This window comes from Anabrus simplex, chromosome 1 (genome assembly GCF_040414725.1).
Source record: "Anabrus simplex isolate iqAnaSimp1 chromosome 1, ASM4041472v1, whole genome shotgun sequence".
Lineage (NCBI taxonomy): Eukaryota > Metazoa > Arthropoda > Insecta > Orthoptera > Tettigoniidae > Anabrus > Anabrus simplex.
Genome location: NC_090265.1, coordinates 1,163,619,507 through 1,163,639,573, shown reverse-complemented (window position 1 = coordinate 1,163,639,573; position 20,067 = coordinate 1,163,619,507). Strand labels below are relative to the sequence as shown.

Below are 20,067 nucleotides of genomic sequence, written 5' to 3'. Positions count from 1 at the left end.
CCAAAGTAATGAAGTTTTCTTCGTGGACTGACGTTCATGATGCTCCTATTCCAACATATGAGCTGGAATTACATTTAATGCAAAATTGTGGAATGGAAGAAGATATAGCGTCCTATTGGAGAACAAATGGACAAAACTCCAAAATTTCACCAGATCGCTAAGAAAGTAATATGTATGAAAGCATCATGTTCAGCTTCAGAGAGAAACTTCAGTTCAACGGGCTTCATTCTCAACGCTCAGCGGTCTCTTCTGCAACCAGACAATGCTCATGCTCTTCTTTTCATTCACAGTAATTCCATTCCACCATATTAACAATGACCAATAAACTACGCACACTAAGTAACAGCTATGTTCAGGTTTGTTTCTGTTGTTGGCATATTGCATGTCATTTGTGTTCGTATTTTATTTTGAGGTAAACGCGAATGAAGTCCTATGAATATGGTTCGTGTTATTTAGATTCATTTTCAGTTAACTTGATGTCAATTGCAGATGAATATTAGTTTATAATAAAGTTTCTGTTTGTTTTCTATTATTATTATTATTATTATTATTATTATTATTATTATTACAGTGCAGGACAAATCTCTACCGTTAAATTTCAAAATGTGATTAGCCTACTTTAAAATATGTTATTAGCGTACGGGAATTCGTAGAGTGAATGATCTGAACAGTAGTGTGACGTGAACATTTCGTTGTGCACAGCGCACATGTTATTGTGGAGAAGTACTCAAGGTTATTCTACTGAGCCTGCCCAGGCAGTGGACTGTGGTGGGCTGTATAAGACCAGTGCTGTTGGCCAGTACGCTGCTGCGTCAGAAGAGATCAGCACTGCACGGGCTGGGCTGCCAGAGCCCGTGGGTTTGAAGTACTGGACGGTGGGCCTGACTGCAGGACTCTGGTACAATAAAGAGGGGGTCGTTTTGTTGTCAGTGAGCTTTGTGTGCACGCGTGGGGGGGGTGAAAAGGAACAGCGTGGTTACTGTGGTAGCTGCCAGTGGTGTTCATTACTGTCAGGCCGTGAATGCAAAACGACCCTTGATTTTTCACACAAGATTCTGAGGGAAAAAACGTCGTCTTGGATTCGGAGAAATACAGTATCACTCTAAAGGCTTCTGTGGCAAACATTTCAGTTTTCTTCTTCAAACGGCATCACCTAACCTAACCTAACCGTATATGTATCATGAAAACCTATTTGAAACACATTTAGAGAAATGATAACCTCCTCGCTAAAAATTGACATGGGAATAGCTTTCCGAAATTTAACTGGACGCGAGAAAATATAAACTATCCTCTGAAATCAGTGATGTACCCTGCCGTATCTTGAGGTGTATCACATTCTTACTTAATTTCAGTATAAGGTATACCATTCAAGTTAAGAGATCGTTTACTTCAGCCTTTATTTTTAAAGAGTTAACAACTGCTATCGGCCACGTTATTTACGCATTTATTACGAAAACGTGTTATCCTCTTCCATTTTGAATTTTCTTTAGAGAACAGCATTGGACTGGTATTGCTAATCGACTCCAATATCGCCTTCAAATGTTGACGAGAGAGCTCCCAAATGCACATAATATGTTAACTATACTGTACCGAAGATGATCGATTGCATTTTGTGGCAAACGTTTCAGTTTTGTTAATCAAATAGCATCACCTATCCTAATTTAACTGTACTATATGCATGATGAAAACATACTTCAAGCACCAGTAGAGAAATTATAACCTTCTCGCTATAAATTTACATGATAATAGCCTTACTGTAATTTAACGGACACAGGAAAATATAAAGTAATCTCGTAACCAGTGACGCACTCTGTCATATCTTGAGGTGCAAGCCTATCCCATTCTTACTTAATAGCGGTATTTAGCATTAAAATTAAGCGATTGTTTATTCAACGTTTATCTTTAAGAGATAACAACGGTTATCGGACATGCTATTTACGCATTTATTACGAAAACATGTTCTCTTTCATTTTCATTTTCCTTGCAGAAGAGCAGCTGACGGGTATTACTAATCGACTCCGACATTGCCTTCGAATTACATAAAATCAGCTTCATGGTCCGTATCGCACTTCAATAGATTCACAATTAAGTATTTATTTATTTTCCACCTAGTCGATACAATGATTGCTTAAGGCAATTTTTAATGGTCAAAAGTGGTACATGTTTCGTATATTATCAACATCTTCAGCCACATAACACTGTTTAGATGAAAAATATATAAATTGACAAAGTAATGCTTTAGAGTAAGTGTCCTTAAAATTGATTACTATTAACAATGGATCACCACATTAGGATTATTCTAACCAAAAATGCAGTACCTTTATAATAATACAGTAAAAGTCTGATATAGTGAGTACGGCATATAACAAGAACCCCATTATAACGATAATTTTTGACCGCCCGTTCAAAATTCCTATATTAAAATGTGTATTATCCTTTGGTTACAGTGAGATCCCTATCACTGACTTAATTTTAAGGACACTTCCTCTAAAGCATTACTTTGTCAATTTATATATTTTTCATCTAAACATTGTTATGTGGCTGAAGATGTTGATAATATACGAAACATGTACCACTTTTGACCATTAAAAATTGCCTTAAGCAATCATTGTATCGACTAGGTGGAAAATAAATAAATACTTAATTGTGAATGAATTGCCTTCCAATGTCGACGAGAGAGCTCGCTAGTGGGCATAGCGAGACAACGATACCGAAGATGATCGATTGCATGCAATATAATGACTGGGTGCATAAATATCGGCAACGGAAAAATCGAGCGTGCATAATCGCTCGTAATAACGGATGCATTAAAAATTAAATAATTGAAGTTCAACCAATTCAATACATAAAAGAAAGAAATGTAGTAATTACATTCTTATTTAAATGGGACCGGTTTCGACCCTAGTCCAGGTCATCGTCAGCCGTAAAAACAAGTAGGCGAAATCACACAATGTTTATGAATATTGGAGAAATGGGTCAGTTTCACACTCTGTCAGGCACAAAGTCACAACACTATCAAATAATATATGAAGATTATAAATAAACTTGAAGTCGCAGACGAATAGATTTGTAGAAGCAAACCGCCAGTTCCCGGTGATCAGCGCGGCACATTCAAGGTCATGCGCTGATTTGCGTCGTATATTTTTTATATACGTACTTAACTTCCCGCAACCGAGACAAATATTGGACCTTCAAGACATTCTCCACTCTACTTTGGCGTTCGAGACCGCAGCGCATGACCTTGAATGTGCCGTGCTGATCACCGGGAACTGGCGGTTTGCTTCTACAAATCTATTCGTCTGCGACTTCAAGTTTATTTATAATCTTCATATATTATTTGATAGTGTTGTGACTTTGTGCCTGACAGAGTGTGAAACTGACCCATTTCTCCAATATTCATAAACATTGTGTGATTTCGCCTACTTGTTTTTACGGCTGACGATGACCTGGACTAGGGTCGAAACCGGTCCCATTTAAATAAGAATGTAATTACTACATTTCTTTCTTTTATGTATTGAATTGGTTGAACTTCAATTATTTAATTTTTAATGTTAATAATTTCAATACGGAACAATGAAATTTTTATCTTTAAATAACGGATGCGTCAGTGTAACCGAAGGATAAACACATTTTAATATAGGAATTTTGAATGGACGGTCACAAATTATCATTATAACGGGGTTCTTGTTATATGCCGTACTCGCTATATCAGACTTTTACTGTATTATTATAAAGGTACTGCATTTTTGGTTAGAATAATCCTAATGTGGTGATCCATTGTTAATATTAAGCGGCCTTTCGCCCATGTTGTTAAGCGTAATAGTAATAGGACATACCCTAACATTTGACACTGTTATCCTTCACAACTGGTAATTTACAGTCAACGGCTGATATATTGGTATCTATATCATCAATGAACATAGTTTTTCTCATTGACTATCCCTACTGTAATATGTCAATTTTATATCTTAGTATTTACAATTTAATTACAAATCAGGTACCGGATTTATGCCTCGAGGTAGTACTATGACAGATGATGCCTGCAGTGAAGGGCGAAACATGTCCCATATGGAAATAAAGATAAATTCCTAAGTGTTTAAAAATTCTAATGTATTGAATAGGTGACATAGTAAACTATCTAGCATCCTTCTCATTATATACCGTACTTGCTAAAGCGGACTTCTACTGTAGTACCTAGAAGGGTGTGGAAAAAGTGTTAGAAGAAAAATAATTCCTCGCATCGTAAGCTTCATTAGTAGTGTACTTTCCAACGGTATTTCAAAATATACCGGCGTCCGGTCTGCATTACCATTTTGTGCAAGTATAGATGAATTTTTCTGTTGCAGAGGGATAACAAATATATGGAAATTCACTATAATTTCTTCATAATTGGCAGGGAGACATTTTGCATGTTTGTTTTATCACGAAAACTGGAATTATTTTGTTAAAAAATAAGTATGAGACATCCACGGTTAACCTTACACCTCGTAATTTACCTTTCAGCTGACAGATTTCACTTGTGGCTATATATCCAAATTGTCTTGTTTCAGTCACATACCCGCATAACCTGTTTTTGATTTCTGGAAACTTCACTTTTTGTCCGTGAAATGCCTGCTGGTTGGTTACGGTTTGTCTGTTCAAGACTGGCTTTATTTTTTCTCCAGTCACGTATCATTCCACAACTAACGTCCTCGTCACATTTTCCTTCCGCAGCATGATTACCAATTTGCTCTGCCTCTTCAATATTGTGGAGATTTTTTGAGCAGTGAACGACCTATAATGGGAACTCACCCCAGCCATTCTGAACATGATGCACTACTTAAACTGACGCTGCCCAAATGGCGCTATGTGTATGCTGCTCATTTCTCTGTTGTGGTGTTAACAAATTTGCCAACAGAACAGGCAGAAAAATACCAACTTTCAGATTTCTGTACGTCAGGAGCACTGTACCAACCTTAGCGCAACTAATACCCGCACCCCAACTTTTTGCTGCCATATTTTCAAATATATATGTGGGGATTATTCCCGTAAATAGTTCGATGGAAATGAAGTTCATTTTAATCCTTGCAGATTTTCTCACATGAAGATGAAAGTCTTTTATAAGTCGAAATGGAAAATAGTTTGTATATCATATGCATCATAAACTCAAGCTATTTTTGCTCTTATATTAATCAATGTGACTATTCTTCTATTTCTGTAAATATACTTGGTTCAGTCTAGATATCTTCTTGTTCAGATATGTTAGTCTTGTTTTTGTGTACTGGAGTTATCAGTCTGTCATTATAGCACTGTCTGGCTCCATGGCTAAATGGTTTGCATGCTCACCTTGGTCCAAGGGTTGCCAGGCTTGATTCTCCTTCCAGTCAAAGGTTTTAATCTTTATTGGTTGATTCTTATGGCTTGGGGCTGAGTGTTTATGGGTCTTCAACAATAGAATTCGTCTTCAGGAAGGATCCAATTCTCACACATGTGCAGGTTGCCTGCAAGGCAGCTAATCAAAAGATCTGCACCAAGCCTCTCCAAAGGCCATATGCCATTTTCATATTATAGCAATGACCTGTATCAGTTACCAGTCCATGTAGTACTTTTTATCTTCAGTATATTATGTATTCATTTTCAGGTGATCCTGACTACAAAATGAAGTGTATTGGATTTTGGAAGGAAAATCTAAAATCATACCTTATTACTTATGATGAACTGGATGCCTTCAGCAAGTATCGGTGCTGGGTGAGTGGTTTATTGGCAAGAGCCTTTTCAAAATACTTCATACAGAATAGCTATATTAGTAGTATCTGGATGATGCACCCACTAGTTTTTAGAAAAATATGTTCGTTTGTAATGCCATTTACTAATAACACTACTTCAGAGTACTTATATTTATACTCGTACATCTATGTTTGTTTCATTGGTTATGAGATAGCATTCAGTAAGATGACCTGAAATAAATTGTTCTTTCTTCTGAAATAATTTTACCCTCAGCTAAAGAACAATTTAATAAATGACTTAAATTAACATTAGACTTGGTAGTAAGGTTACAAACAATGTTAAATACCTTTTTTTTTTTTTTTTTTTTTTTTTTTTTTTTTTAAGGCAAAGAATGGATAAAAGTATTTAAAGACCTCAGTGCATACCAAACCATGTATTTCATTGCTACTTACATGCACAGTTGGGAATATGTACCATCGTATATTGGTCATAAAAATGGAGATCTGGACTATGTTTAGAACTGGCAGCCCATGACAATCTATTTCGTATTACAGAGAATTATTGAAAGGGTGATAAAAAGAATGCTCAGGAAGAATGTCAACTCAGTCCTAACTGGAATGCATACCTGCCAACCCTTCCGATTTACCCGGAAACTTTCCAGTTTTTAACTCGTCTTCCGATTTTCCGATTTATTTTTACTTCTTCCTATTTTTGACCAATATAACTTCTAGTACGGCCAATACTCTTCCCCTACGATAAATTCTTATGTGTTTGTGTAATTTACGAAACCTCATTTTCAAGAGTATTTATTTGATGCTTTATTTCGTGAGTATTTCGTCCTGCGCCTTCGTGTATCGTGTTTCCCTCTCACCACAGCAGCGTGTCCGCTTTATACAGCTGGGGATTCGGGGCGGCAATTGTCCTAGCAAGACAGGCTGGCGCGCGCTAGCGACTCAGTTAATCGGGATGAAAGAATGAGTTAATTATTGTTGTTCGCGCGCTGTTAACATCGTTTCTGTGCGTAGTTTCGTCGGAGTTTTGGGCCCCTTTTTTTCTTGCATTTGTATGCTTTCCCCCACTGTCAAAGTCATATGTTAATAATGTATGGGACATATAGAATTGTTTTGTATGTGGTAGTTTCGCGTATTTAAGTGCATCATTTTAATGAGTTGAATGTTTTTAAGGGGGTTGTGTCGGTGACAGTTTCAGGTAGTTTATTTTCTCGTTAAGGCCAAAAATATAACAAACGTTATCTCCAAGTGTTGAGAGATACCTATAAATTTCCGTTCATTTTACCGTCTGATAAAGAAACTACCATATTCTTTCGCGTAATTAACGCCCTTGCATAATTTACGCATCCCAATATTTTTGGGTCCAAAGTGGACAAAAAACAAATGTTCACGTATTTGACGCTCCACAACTTCGAACATCCATCACGCAGCTCCGGATGCGTTTCGAAATAAAGATGTCAACTACTCAAGTAGCAAGCTTCCTATTGCGAAAGCAGGCATTCCAGATACAGGGCAACGTGCTGTTATTAGCCGGCACTAGTTTTACGAGTGTTTTGGGTACGTGACATTCTGTGATCACAAAATTGTCAGTCCACAGTATTCGAGTAATACTGCATCATACTAACTCGCGGTGATCAGTTACGCCGAAACATACGGGAAGAGGGCAGCGAGTATTCAATGCCCAAATGAAAAGTGCGCTACCGCGGTAACAGAAGTGTACGTCAAGCGGCCAACGTCTCGCAAAGCATTTCGCGGACCAAAAAGCGGCAAGTTTCCGCAAGTAGAGAAGGATCTGCTTAAATATATGATTTTGTGACGCAATGTTGGATAAGCAATTTCTCACGAAATGCAGTATTTTAAAGAATGTGAAATAACCGCTGCACATGGAATCAGTGTCTCGGATTTGAAGGTTAGCCGAGTCTTGATTAATTTTATGAAGAGAAATGGACTTCCTCTTCGGCGAAGATCATCATCATGCCAAAAAATGGCGAATGATTTAAACCATTTTCATCGTTTTGTGATTGAGAAGCGTAAAGTGAGGAATATTTGATCTCCCTTATAGGAACCGCAGATCAGACGCCAATCAGTTTCCATATGCCACCAAGTCGAACAATCAATAAGAAAGGATCATACAGTGTTATCGTACGCGCTACCGGGAGCAAAAAACAACGATGTACTGGAATGCTTGCTATAACAGCTGATCTCAGAAAGCTTACACCTTACATTGATCTAAAACGAAAAACAATGTCCAAAGCAAAATTTCCGCGAGTGATCCACGTTCGTATTCAAGAAGAAGAAGAAGGATGGATGGACACGTCACTCGTACAAGATTGGATACGAACGGTTTTGCCGGTATGTCATTGTTATGGCATTACATGAATTGTACTTTTATTAGTTCATGTTTTCACTCCAGGTCGTATTGTCAGCTCATAATGGGAAGAATATTTTCCAGTCGGTACTTCAATCCCACGTGTCTAACTTACCTGATGTACCCTATTTGAATTTTCAGGAAAAATCTCACTCCGGAATTTTACGCCAAATGACGATAACCGCAAACGAGTTGAACCAGTTGTGTTTTTATATTATTTTTGAAGTATCTTTTAAATGTAAATGAATTGTAAATATCTTAATTGCGTGAATAATTTACGCATCCGAAGTTTTCGCCTGTATTTTTCGTCAAAAAGTGCGTTAATTATGCGAGAAAATACGATATTATGCATTTTGTTGCGTGTGTCGGTGTGACATAAATATTATTATTCGTTTAAGTGTCATAAATGATAATGATAAGGTACATTTTCTTGTAACCATTTTTATGTTTTGGTAGTTTAAGATTTGAAATTTAACGGTCAATTCGCATTGTAACTGTAGATATGTATGCCTTTTATCTTCACCTTTTTTCACCTACACCTTGGTGGAATATATGTGATGAAATCCAGGAATAAAAAAATCTTCCTATTTTTGGTTTCTAAAAGTTGGCAGGTATGGGAGTGGTTTTGTATCTTGCCTGGGAAGTTTTGTTGATTCATCAGTTGTAGCAGATGGCTGTGTGAAAGATGTGAAACTTAGGAGGAACTGCTGTGTTGTATTTCTAGACGTTTCTAAAGTATTTGATCAATTCCCCCATGAGTTGTATCACAGTACTAGTTTCGACCTTTTTCTCAGGTCATCTTCAGCTGATTGAAGAACCAAATGATAATAACAATGTACAATTCTAAAACACCACTTAATCTAATCATGAATGACACATAATTCATTAAAACAATGTTGTATAGTGTTAAAATTTGCTTCTGGTGTTGTTCTCATAGTTTAAAATGTTCATTAAAGAGTGCGTGTGTGCACACATGGGGGGGGGGGGGGGAGCATTACTGCAGTTGAGTGACGAGGGACAGTGAATGAAGACCGCTGTAAGTGTACAGAATGTTCATCACGTTCAGAATTGAGACCGTGTTGCACATGCGCTAACTGTGAACTGTGCGGCTATGATAGTTCTACAGTAAGTTTAATCGTGAACTGCACTATGATCCAAGTGACAGTTGCAGAAATGTGTGTAGTGTAAATTTTTAGCATATCATTGTCAGAGTGGATAAGTAGTGTGGTGTGAGAGAACAGAGAGAGAGCACGAACTAGCGTAATTGTGTGCCTGTGTCGTCATATAAGCATTCGCTAGTTAATAAATTTTAGTAAACGCTGCCATTTGTGTGTTTACTTACCTACCTGCCACACGTTACAATATGATTAAAATAAATGTAAAAAAGAAGTAATGGGAAGCAGTTCAGTGAAGTCATATGATAAAAAAGAGATGAGATTTTGTATTTTTTAAAATGGAAGTAGATGTGTACAGTTATTTGGATAGTAAAATAACCAATTTTTAACACTAGAATCATGACAGTAAGGGGATGGAGGAACATTAGGGATGCTCTGAATTACGGCAAATGAAATTCTTTGAAAATGCAAAACTAACATTTAATGGTGTTGGTGACGAATAAATGAAAAAAAACAATAATTATAACATAAGGACCGTTATCCGGAGTGCTTGACTCTTCGGCAAAAGAAATATTTCAAATCACGAGATAATTTTGAGCTAATCTCAGATGAGTACATTCCCATTAGTAAACTAGTAAAATATTGTAACTATGAATGCATTAACAAACCCTAAATATTACTCTCCCACTGACACCGGGAACAAAGCCATACATATACAAGAATAATAATTGAAGCTACTTGAGTGGTTAGTGCCTACCTACTATTAACAAGAACAAAATAAGAGTACATAATACACTTCATTCAAACAAGCAAAATCCTCAGGCCATGGAACTACAAACCTAGGATCCTTACACGCTGGCGAGGTCAAAACTCGCTCACAAAATCAACACATCATATCACTAGAACAATATACAACACAAACATAATGCAACAAAACAAAATCAAAACACTAGCTTGGGGGTACATCTCTGTCTGAATAAATGAAACCTGGGCAACTTCACGTTGATTTGTCGGAGATTCAAAGCACTGATCGTCTGCTGTAATGGCAGGTTGCTGAAAAATAAACCTTAAATACTTTGTTTAAGAAGAAGGGTGTCTACCATGTACGACTCGTTCATTAATTTCCCGGTCTTACGGCTCAAATATCTCCTGGTATAAAACTTTAAAAGATTTAAATTTCCCTGTGGAATGCAAAATTGGTAATGGTGTGTTCCTTTTCTTCCCCTAACTCTGTCCCTCCCTAAGAGAGCCATTCATTTGACGCTGACAGCCGTAGCTTGAAACACAACACTCGATCCTGTCTTCACAGCACTGGCCCAGTTTCTTCACTCCAAAAATCCTTTTAAAAATCAACTGCCTGAAGTCCTCATACGATACTTTTATCATTTCATTTTATTGAGAACATATTTTCTTACATCCCTATTCACACAAATGTCACTGCCAATACATCTGGCAGGATATAAATAACATCTCATAATCACATAGTTAAAAGGGGTCTATCTCGCTATCCAATTCATGCTGACCAAGTCTTGAAAGATATGGTCCAGGTTTCATAACCTGAGCCCTCACAAGGAAAATAAATCTCTTAAACCAAAAAAATAATTTAAAAAACTGTCATTATTTTCAGAAAACGGTTTCTCTAAATACAGGGGACAAGAGGAAATGAAAATAAGATGTGCTTCCTTTTGAAGGCACTTATCTAAGTGGTGGCTTTGTTAGAATCCCGCTGTCATCACAGTACACCACACGGCATCAACCAAATAACTTTTGCTACAAAACTCATACAAATTACATTACAAACTGAGTGGCTTTCTAATCCAACCTACAGGTTTTCTAAACGCATGCATAAATGAAACTGTAATTACATGCAGTGACAATGCCATCTTGCCCAATTCACTGTTCTTTCAACTAAGGCACTCTCAAAAATTTAGTTCCTAACCTTGAACATTCCATCAAGTATATTCTAAAAATTAAACTTCAAGATGAACATTATCTAGTAATTAAAAAAAAAATTAATCCCACTTATGATTTCTACATAACTGAACTAAATTAACTCACTCAAATCGCTTCCTATGCTAGTCTCCCTTAATAGGGTAAATATTACATCCTATCTAATAAATAAATTACTTATTTACAAGCTACACATTCGTAACTACTTATTATGGGATAACGTTCTTATCATCTCATTACTGCATTGTGCTTTCAGTTGGAGCCTCGGGAAGGCCCATGCTGAGAAGATTTAGCACTCCATTCCAACGGTGTTTGTCTTTGGTATATTAGGGATCCAGAGCTGAGCTGCCGTCTGCTGGTCCATGGTTCGCTCCTGGTTCTCCACTGATGAAACTGTGGCAGCAACACAGAAAGTTAGCCAAACGTTTAAGTAACTTCACACTGCCACCTCACAGTGATATGGAGACTATCATCCCACATTGAATTTTTCCGCAGTTATCTGTGTTTCAGTGCAGTTTTACTGTTAGAAAACTGTTTTCTTATCTTTCACTAATTAACTAGCCCACACTAGGACTCCTTTGTTTTATATCATTGGCTCTGTTTCCACCACCCGCGGTGCTCAGACTGAGAATAATAATCTCATCTTTACATGTCTAAGGAAATTTATACAATTCGGACAATATCACACAAATATGTTGCAAACTGGTTCTAAATAATTTTATGTAGCCAAGCACGCTATTTCTGAATATTGTTTCCATTTAGGACCACACAAAGAAACTAACTCTTTGCAACTGGCTGACGTGTCTCCCCCTAGACTGAACTTGGATGCGGGCTTGTCTTTCTGTTTTATTAACCCCGGGGCAAAATGGCTGACTGGGGATTGTTTCCACTGATATCACGAATATCAGTGAGGCAATGCGTTCAAGAGCTAGCTAGGGTCATCATAATCATCATCAGGATTTTCTTCCAGCAAGCTGGCTAGGAGCTTTGTGAATGATATGCCTCCACTGAATTCTGTCCTGGTATAGTTTTTCCCTCTCTCCTGCATCCCATGTTACTCCACTCCTCTTGAGATCTTCATTAACCTGGTCTGTCCATCTCTTTCTAGGCCGTCCAATAGGTCTTCTTCTGGATACCTCTATCTCCAGATACTGGCGTGGAGTTTGAATTGGGTGCTTTCGCTTCACATGACCTAACCACTTCAGTCTCGCAGCACCTATCCTTTCCTCCATGGTCAAGTTCACCTGCAGGTCTCTCCATACATATTCATTCTTGACTCTGTCTCTCCTGGTTTATTGTAGAGCTGACCTAAGGAACTTCATTTCACATGCTTGCATTTGACTCACTTCCTCTTATTTATGGCACGGGTCTCCAGACTGTACGTCATGATTGGCAGGAGATAGGTTTTATACATTGTCTGTTTAGCTCTTAGAGGAACTCCGTTGTCCCAGATTAGGTTTCTTGCTTGGTGGAAGAAGCTGGATCCTTTTGCTACTCTTTTTAATAACTAGTTTGGCACTTCCATCACGTGATATGACACTACCCAGATAATTGAAACTTTTCACACTTTCAACCTTCTTTCCCTCCAGTATGATGTTACAAGGTGTGGGCATCCTATTCATCTGCATTGCCACTGACTTGTGCTTACTCACAGTCAACTTGAATTCTTTAAATTTTGTATTCCAGTAATCCAGTCTCATCTGAACTTCCATTTCAGTCCTTCCCCAAATGGCGATGTCATCGGCAAAAACAAAAGCATTGAGATCTTAATTTTCTACTTCCTTGATTTCTTTCATAATTGTGTCCATAAGTGTTATGAAGAGTAACGAGGAAAGCGAACTGCTTTGCTGAACACCTCTCTTTGTCTTAAACCATTTTGATCTTCCACCTCCCACTTGTACACTGCTCTCACAACCTTCATACAGTATCTGAACTTATTTTATTCATGAATCAGAAAAATTGTTTCCTCAAGCATGCCTATATTTTATCCATTTGTACACTGTCATAATGCCTATTCCAAATCCAGGAATGCTGCTATCAAGTCCTTTCCTTTCTCCCAGTGTTTCTCCATTAATTGACAGAGGGAGGAAATGAGGTATGTTGTTCCTCTCTTACTTCTGAATCCTTGCTCTTGTTCCTGAAATTGGATTTCTAGGATTTTCCTCAATCTCTTTTCTATGATCTTTTCCATTATCTTAGGGGAATGTGATAGTAGTGTGATTGCTCGGTAGTTGGTGCACTTCTTTTTACTTCCTTTCTTGAAAAATGGTATTATAATTCCCTTTTTCCATTCATCCAGTACTTATTCTCTTTCCATATCACCCTCCAGCATCCTATCTAACCATTGTATTCCATGGATTCCAGCTGCCTTAATCATATCCGCTGTCAGCTCATCTACTCCTGCCGCCTTCCCACCTTTCATCTGGTTTAAAGCATTTTCAGTGTCTGCCCAAGAAATTGGATACAGTTCTTCCTCTACTTAAATGACTTCATTGTCCCTTTCTTGTTCATTTTCCCCATTCAGTAAGCTTTCAGAATAATAATTCATCTCTTCCCTGATGCTTCCATGTTCCTGGTATATCCCCATCTTCTGTTTCGATTGCTTTTATATCTTTTCTATCAGACCTCTTTTCAACAAGCCATATAACAGTTTTTGATTCCCTTTGCTATCTTCCTGTATTTTCTGGGTGAATATTTCCCTACTCTTCTCCTTTCATTATTCTCTTTGTATGTAATTTCTTCTGTCGGTATTCCTGCTCCAGTGTTTTCACCTTGTGTTCATCTTTTGGTACCAGCCCTTGGTTCTGATTTCTCTTCTCAACCTCTATGTTCTTCTTTGCTATTTATGTTCTCTAATTGTATCTTTTACTCTATCATTCCACCAACTGGTTTCTTTCTCTTTCACCTTACCTTTTGTTTTGGCGCATATTTGCACAGCTCTACTAACTATTGATGCTCTAAACAGGTTCCATTCTTCATCCACACTACCAGTCTCAGTTCTTAGCAATTTTTTTGCTATTAGATTTTGGAAACTTTTTTGTTTTCTTCTTCTTTCAACTTCCATTCCTTAGTTTTTGGCATTCTTTGTACAGCGGTCACACCTTTAATCTTATAATTTAGATCCACTACTAGTAATCTGTGGTCACCATCTAGTCACTCACTTGGTATAACTTTTGTGTCCCTCACTTTTCCCCCAATTAATTTGTCTGTTAAGAAATAGTCGATAACAGTCTTAGATTTGCCATCCCAGCCATGTCTCACAATCTTATGGCTATCTCGTTTTTTGAAAAAGGTATTCTTTACTAAAAGATTATTCCTTATGCACAAATTTAGAATTTCTTCACCCTCAGCATTTCTTTTTCCATATCCAAAAGTTCCCATCACTTCTTCGTATCCACTTCTGCCAATACCAGTCTGAGCATTCAAATCCCCAATTATCATTACGTTATCTTCTCTTACTTGGTCCTCCAGTTCTCAAGGAATTTAATGTTTTCATCCTCACTGCACTTTGCTGAGGTGCGTGCACTTGGAGTATAGTGAAACTATTCTTTGCTATGTTCACTCTGGTCTTAATTATCCTTTCACATCTGTAATAGGGTCAATGTCTTTGTGAAACATAAAGCCCACTCCATTCTATGCCTATTTATTGTGACCATGCCAGCATAATTTATATCCATCTCTCAGCAGTTTTGAGTTCTTTCCCTCCATTTGGTCTCACTCATTCCAAGGATATGGATCTTCCTCCTTTCCATCATGTCTGCAACCTCTTCACTCTTTCCTGTCAAGGTTATTACATTTAATGTTCCCAGTCTCAACTTTTCTTTTCGTTGGGTTCTTGTTTTTTGTCCTTTATTGACGTTTATTCTTGCATTCCTTGGATTATCTACAGGCGCTGTAAGGAGCCGTCATTCGTTCCAGGGGTACAAGAAATGTGTACATTCGGTATTTTAGCTATTTTCAATCGGAGGCTCGTTCTTTCAGTGAAAGCAATAACATCTATTACTCTTCTGAGGATTTTCTTTCAGGGTTTACTCCCTTAGCCTTTGAAGATCCCTCTTCATCACAAGGCAGTGGTTTCCTCTTCTAATTATCTCCAGGGAGGATGGGTTGCCTTGTCTGCCATCTCTGCCATTCTGAAGGTCTCCTTTTCTGCCAGAGATGCCGTTAAGTTCTTTGCACGTTTATAGCCCGTGGGACTGGGTCCCTGCCTGAACTTAGCCATCCTTTCACACCGGGCTACTGATGTGGAGGATGCCCACCCCTGCTGCGTGGATGTGCCAGACAAGAATTATAAGAAATAAATTGACAAGAGGGGTCCTAACTCTACTTAAAGACATCAGGTCGATTGCAGAAACAGTGTTTAGACAATGTCTATGGTTAAACAATGCCTAAGTCTGGCTGCCGCATTGCAGAGACGTTATTTACCACGTAGACACTGTCTAAAACCAATATTAAACCGGTCATATTTAAACACTGTCGAGAGAACTGTTTAACCTGAAATGAGGAGTAAATCACAATCTGAGGTTATGTACCATGAAACATGTAATTTGTATTATCATGTTGAGACGATTCCGGGAAGAAAAGTTAGTCCGATGGCCTCTCTGTGGATTGTCTGCTGCTAAATCACTGCAATTCATTTGACATGTACGGGTAGATGGATCTTAAAATAAGGTTTTGCTTTTCAAGAGTCTTGTTTCTTGAGACTGACAAAGGGACAGTCCTGTAACTGTCAACTTGAATACAATTCTTGGCAACCGATATATTTTATTATATACCTGGGGTAATTTCCATGGAGTTATAGGTCACTTCGACTACATATCAGAATTGTGTGTCCTGATCGTCAGAGGGCTGTCACATACATCAACCGGGAGGGATTCACTTATATTTGCTGCCAAGTAAACACACATAATAGTGAAAACTAAAGGATAGGGTGTATGTGGTTTTTATATATATAATTGTATAAGTATTCAGCAACTAGCAGATAGGAAAAGGCAAGTGGTGGTGGTGATTATTGTTTAAAGAGGAGGATTGGGAAAGAATAGCTGTGGTCATAATAACAGCCTGGTGTAAAAAATAAAATTATGGTACGGAAAACAATCTTGATGATGATGATGATGATGATGATGATGATGATGATGCTTGTTGTTTAGAGAGGCTTAACATTTAAGATCATCAGTCCAAAACAATTTTCACCGGGCGAGTTGGCCGTGCACGTAGAGGCGCGCGGCTGTGAGCTTGCATCCGGGAGATAGTAGGTTCGAATCCCACTATCGGCAGCCCTGAAAATGGTTTTCCGTGGTTTCCCATTTTCACACCAGGCAAATGCTGGGGCTGTACCTTAATTAAGGCCACGGCCGCTTCCTTCCAACTCCTAGGCCTTTCCTATCCCATCGTCGCCATAAGACCTATCTGTGTCGGTGCGACGTAAAGCCCCTAGCAAAAAAAAAAAAAAAAAAAAAAAAAAAAATCTTCAGGGCTGTCAATGATGCGTTTTAAACCTACAGTCTCCAGAATGCAAGCTACATCTATATGACCCATACAACACACTCAGTTACACATTACTATTGCTTCATCTTCCCTTCGTCAAAGCTACCGCATTTATGAGTAGATTACACTCATTGTAACAATACTATAATCAAAGCGATACTCTTATCTGTGGGCAAGTCATGCTCATGCTTGGCCATATTTGAGTAATGTGTAGGAAGACAAACAGCTGACTGGCGTTCGGCACGCGCACCGATGAATTTCATTGGTTGCGACAAGCAAAGAGTTGCTTGAAAGATACTTCTATCTCCATTTTCAAACCAATATTGAAACTTTAAATGATGTCTAGTTAAACATCGACTCAACATTGTTTATGAAATGTAAGATCGTGCTCGATTTAGACATTGTTTTAGGTAGACGTTGTCTAAGGCTTAAAACTATTCATCGTTTCTGCAATCGGCACATCATATTATAGCAAGAAGATCACCAACATAATTTTCTTTTATATGTATTTTAACATTATAATTATTACTATAACATTGTCTTTGTCTCGTATACATATGTTTTAGTTATCACATCGGTTTTTTATTTTGGCTGAAGATGGCTACTAAGTAGCTGAAACTAGTCCCAAGACTGATGTAATATTATCTACTTGATATATTGTATTGAATTGTATTTCTTATAATTGCACTTCAATATGGAACAAAAATGAAATTTATAGCTATAATAAAGATAAGAATTACTTGAGTGGAGTGTAGGGAAGGTGACCCTATCTCTCTTGAGCCGGGTTAATGGTAATCTTATGATTTTTGATCGTACATACATTACATACATACATACATACATTATCATTATAGACTGTTATGCCTTTCAGCGTTCAGTCTGCAAGCCTCTGAGAATTTACTAAACGACGCCACAATCCTCGATTTGCAACTAGTGTTGTGGCCTCATTTAGTTCTATACCTCTTATCTTTAAATCGTTAGAAACCGAGTCTAACCATCGTCGTCTTGGTCTCCCTCTACTTCTCTTACCCTCCATAACAGAGTCCATTATTCTCCTAGGTAACCTATCCTCCTCCATTCGCCTCATATGACCCCACCACCGAAGCCGGTTTATGCGTACAGCTTCATCCATCGAGTTCATTCCTGAATTAGCCTTTATCTCCTCATTCCGAGTACCCTCCTGCCATTGTTTCCACCTGTTTGTACCAACAATCATTCTTGCTACTTTAATGTCTGTTACTTCTAACTTATGAATAAGATATTCAGAGTCCACCCAGCTTTCGCTCCCGTAAAGCAAAGTTGGTCTGAAACAGACCGATGTAAAGATAGTTTCGTCTGGGAGCTGACTTCCTTCTTACAGAATACTGCTGATCGCAACTGCGAGCTCACTGCATTAGCTTTACTACACCTTGATTCAATCTCACTATATTACCATCCTGGAAGAACACACAACCTAAATAGGCCTACTTGAAATTATCGACCTGTTCTAGCTTTGCATCACCAATCTGACATTCAATTCTGTTGAATTTCTTACCTACTGACATCAATTTAGTCTTTGAGAGGCTAATTTTCATGCCATACTCATTGCACCTATTTTCAAGTTCCAAGATATTAGACTGCAGGCTTTCGGCACAATCTGCCATTAAGACCAAGTCATCAGCATAGGCCAAACTGCTTACTACATTTCCACCTAACTGAATCCCTCCCTGCCATTTTATACCTTTCAGCAGATGATCCATGTAAACTACGAACAGCAAAGGTGAAAGATTACAGCCTTGTCTAATCCCTGTAAGTACCCTGAACCAAGAACTCATTCTACCATCAATTCTCACTGAAGCCCAATTGTAAACATAAATGCCTTTGATTGATTTTAATAATCTAACCTTTAATTCCATAGTCCCCCAGTATACTGAACATCTTTTCCCTCGGTACCCTGTCGTATGCTTTCTCTAGATCTATGAAACATAAACACAACTGCCTATTCCTCTCGTAGCATTTTTCAATTACCTGGCGCATACTGAAAATCTGAACCTGACAGCCTCTCTGTGGTCTGAAACCACACTGGTTTTCATCCAACTTCCTCTCAACGACTGATCGCACCCTGCCTTCCAAGATGCCAGTAAATACTTTGCCTGGTATACTAATCAATGAGATACCTCGATAGTTGTTGCAATCCTTCCTGTTCCCTTCCTTATAGATAGGTGCAATTACTGCTTTTGTCCAATCTGAAGGTACCTTACCAACACTCCACGCTAATTTTACTACTCTATGAAGCCATTTCATCCCTGCCTTCCCTCTATACTTCACCATTTCAGGTCTAATTTCATCTATTCCTGCTTCGTTATGACAATGGAGTTTATTTACTATCCTTTCCACTTCCTCAAGCATAATTTCACCAACATCATTTTCCTCCTCCCCATGAGCTTGGCTGTTTGCAACACCACCAGGATGATTTCCTTTTACATTGAGAAGATGTTCAAAATATTCCCTCCACCTCTCCAGTGATATCCTGGGATCTGTTATGAGTTCACCTGAATTACTCAAAACACTGTTCATTTCCTTTTTCCCTCCCTTCCTAAGATTCTTTATTACTGTCCAGAAAGGTTTCCCTGCTGCTTGACCTAGCCTTTCCAGGTTATTACAGAAATCTTCCCACGACTTCTTTTTGGATTTTACAACTATTTGTTTCGCTCTGTTTCTTTCATCTACGTACCAATCCCTGTCTGTCTCGGCCCTTGTTTGGAGCCATTTCTGATAAGCCTTCTTTTTACGTTTACAAACTGCTCTCACTTCATCATTCCTCCAAGATGTTCGCCTTTTCCCATCTTTACACACAGTTGTTCCTAGGCATTCCCTTGCTGTTTCTCCTACAGCATCCCTGTATGTCACCCATTCACTTTCTATATCCTGAACCTGCTTACTGTCTACTGTTCGAAACTTCTCACTAATCATATCCATGTACTTCTGTCTAATTTCCTCATCCTGGAGATTTTCTACCCTTATTCGTTTGCAGACAGATTTCACTTTCTCTACCCTAGGCCTAGAGATGCATAGTTCACTACAGATCAGATAGTGGACTGTATCATCGAAAAATCTGCGAAAAACTCGTACATTCCTAACAGATTTCCTGAATTCAAAGTCTGTTAAGATATAGTCTATTATGGATCTGGTACCCCTAGCCTCCCATGTGTAGCGGTGAATAGCCTTATGCTTGAAGAATGTATTCGTAACAGCTAAACCCATACTAGCACAGAAGTCCAGCAAACGATTCCCATTCCCATTAGCTTCCATATCTTCCCCACATTTACCAATCACCCTTTCGTATCCTTCAGTTCTATTCCCAACTCTTGCATTGAAATCGCCCATTAGCACTATTCTATCCTTGCTGTTGACCCTGACCATGATGTCACTCAATGCTTCATAAAACTTG

General features: G+C 38.2%; 1 protein-coding gene across 1 annotated transcript in view; it reads left to right on the top strand.

Annotated features, from left to right (window-relative positions):
• udt (protein undicht) overlaps nt 1-20,067 on the top strand; it is a 105,258-nt gene that overhangs the window by 70,655 nt on the left and 14,536 nt on the right. Inside the window, exon 9 of the mRNA XM_067150940.2 lies at nt 5,621-5,727. Within this exon, the coding sequence (XP_067007041.1) occupies nt 5,621-5,727 (107 nt within the window). The remainder of the gene's footprint in view (nt 1-5,620; nt 5,728-20,067) is intronic.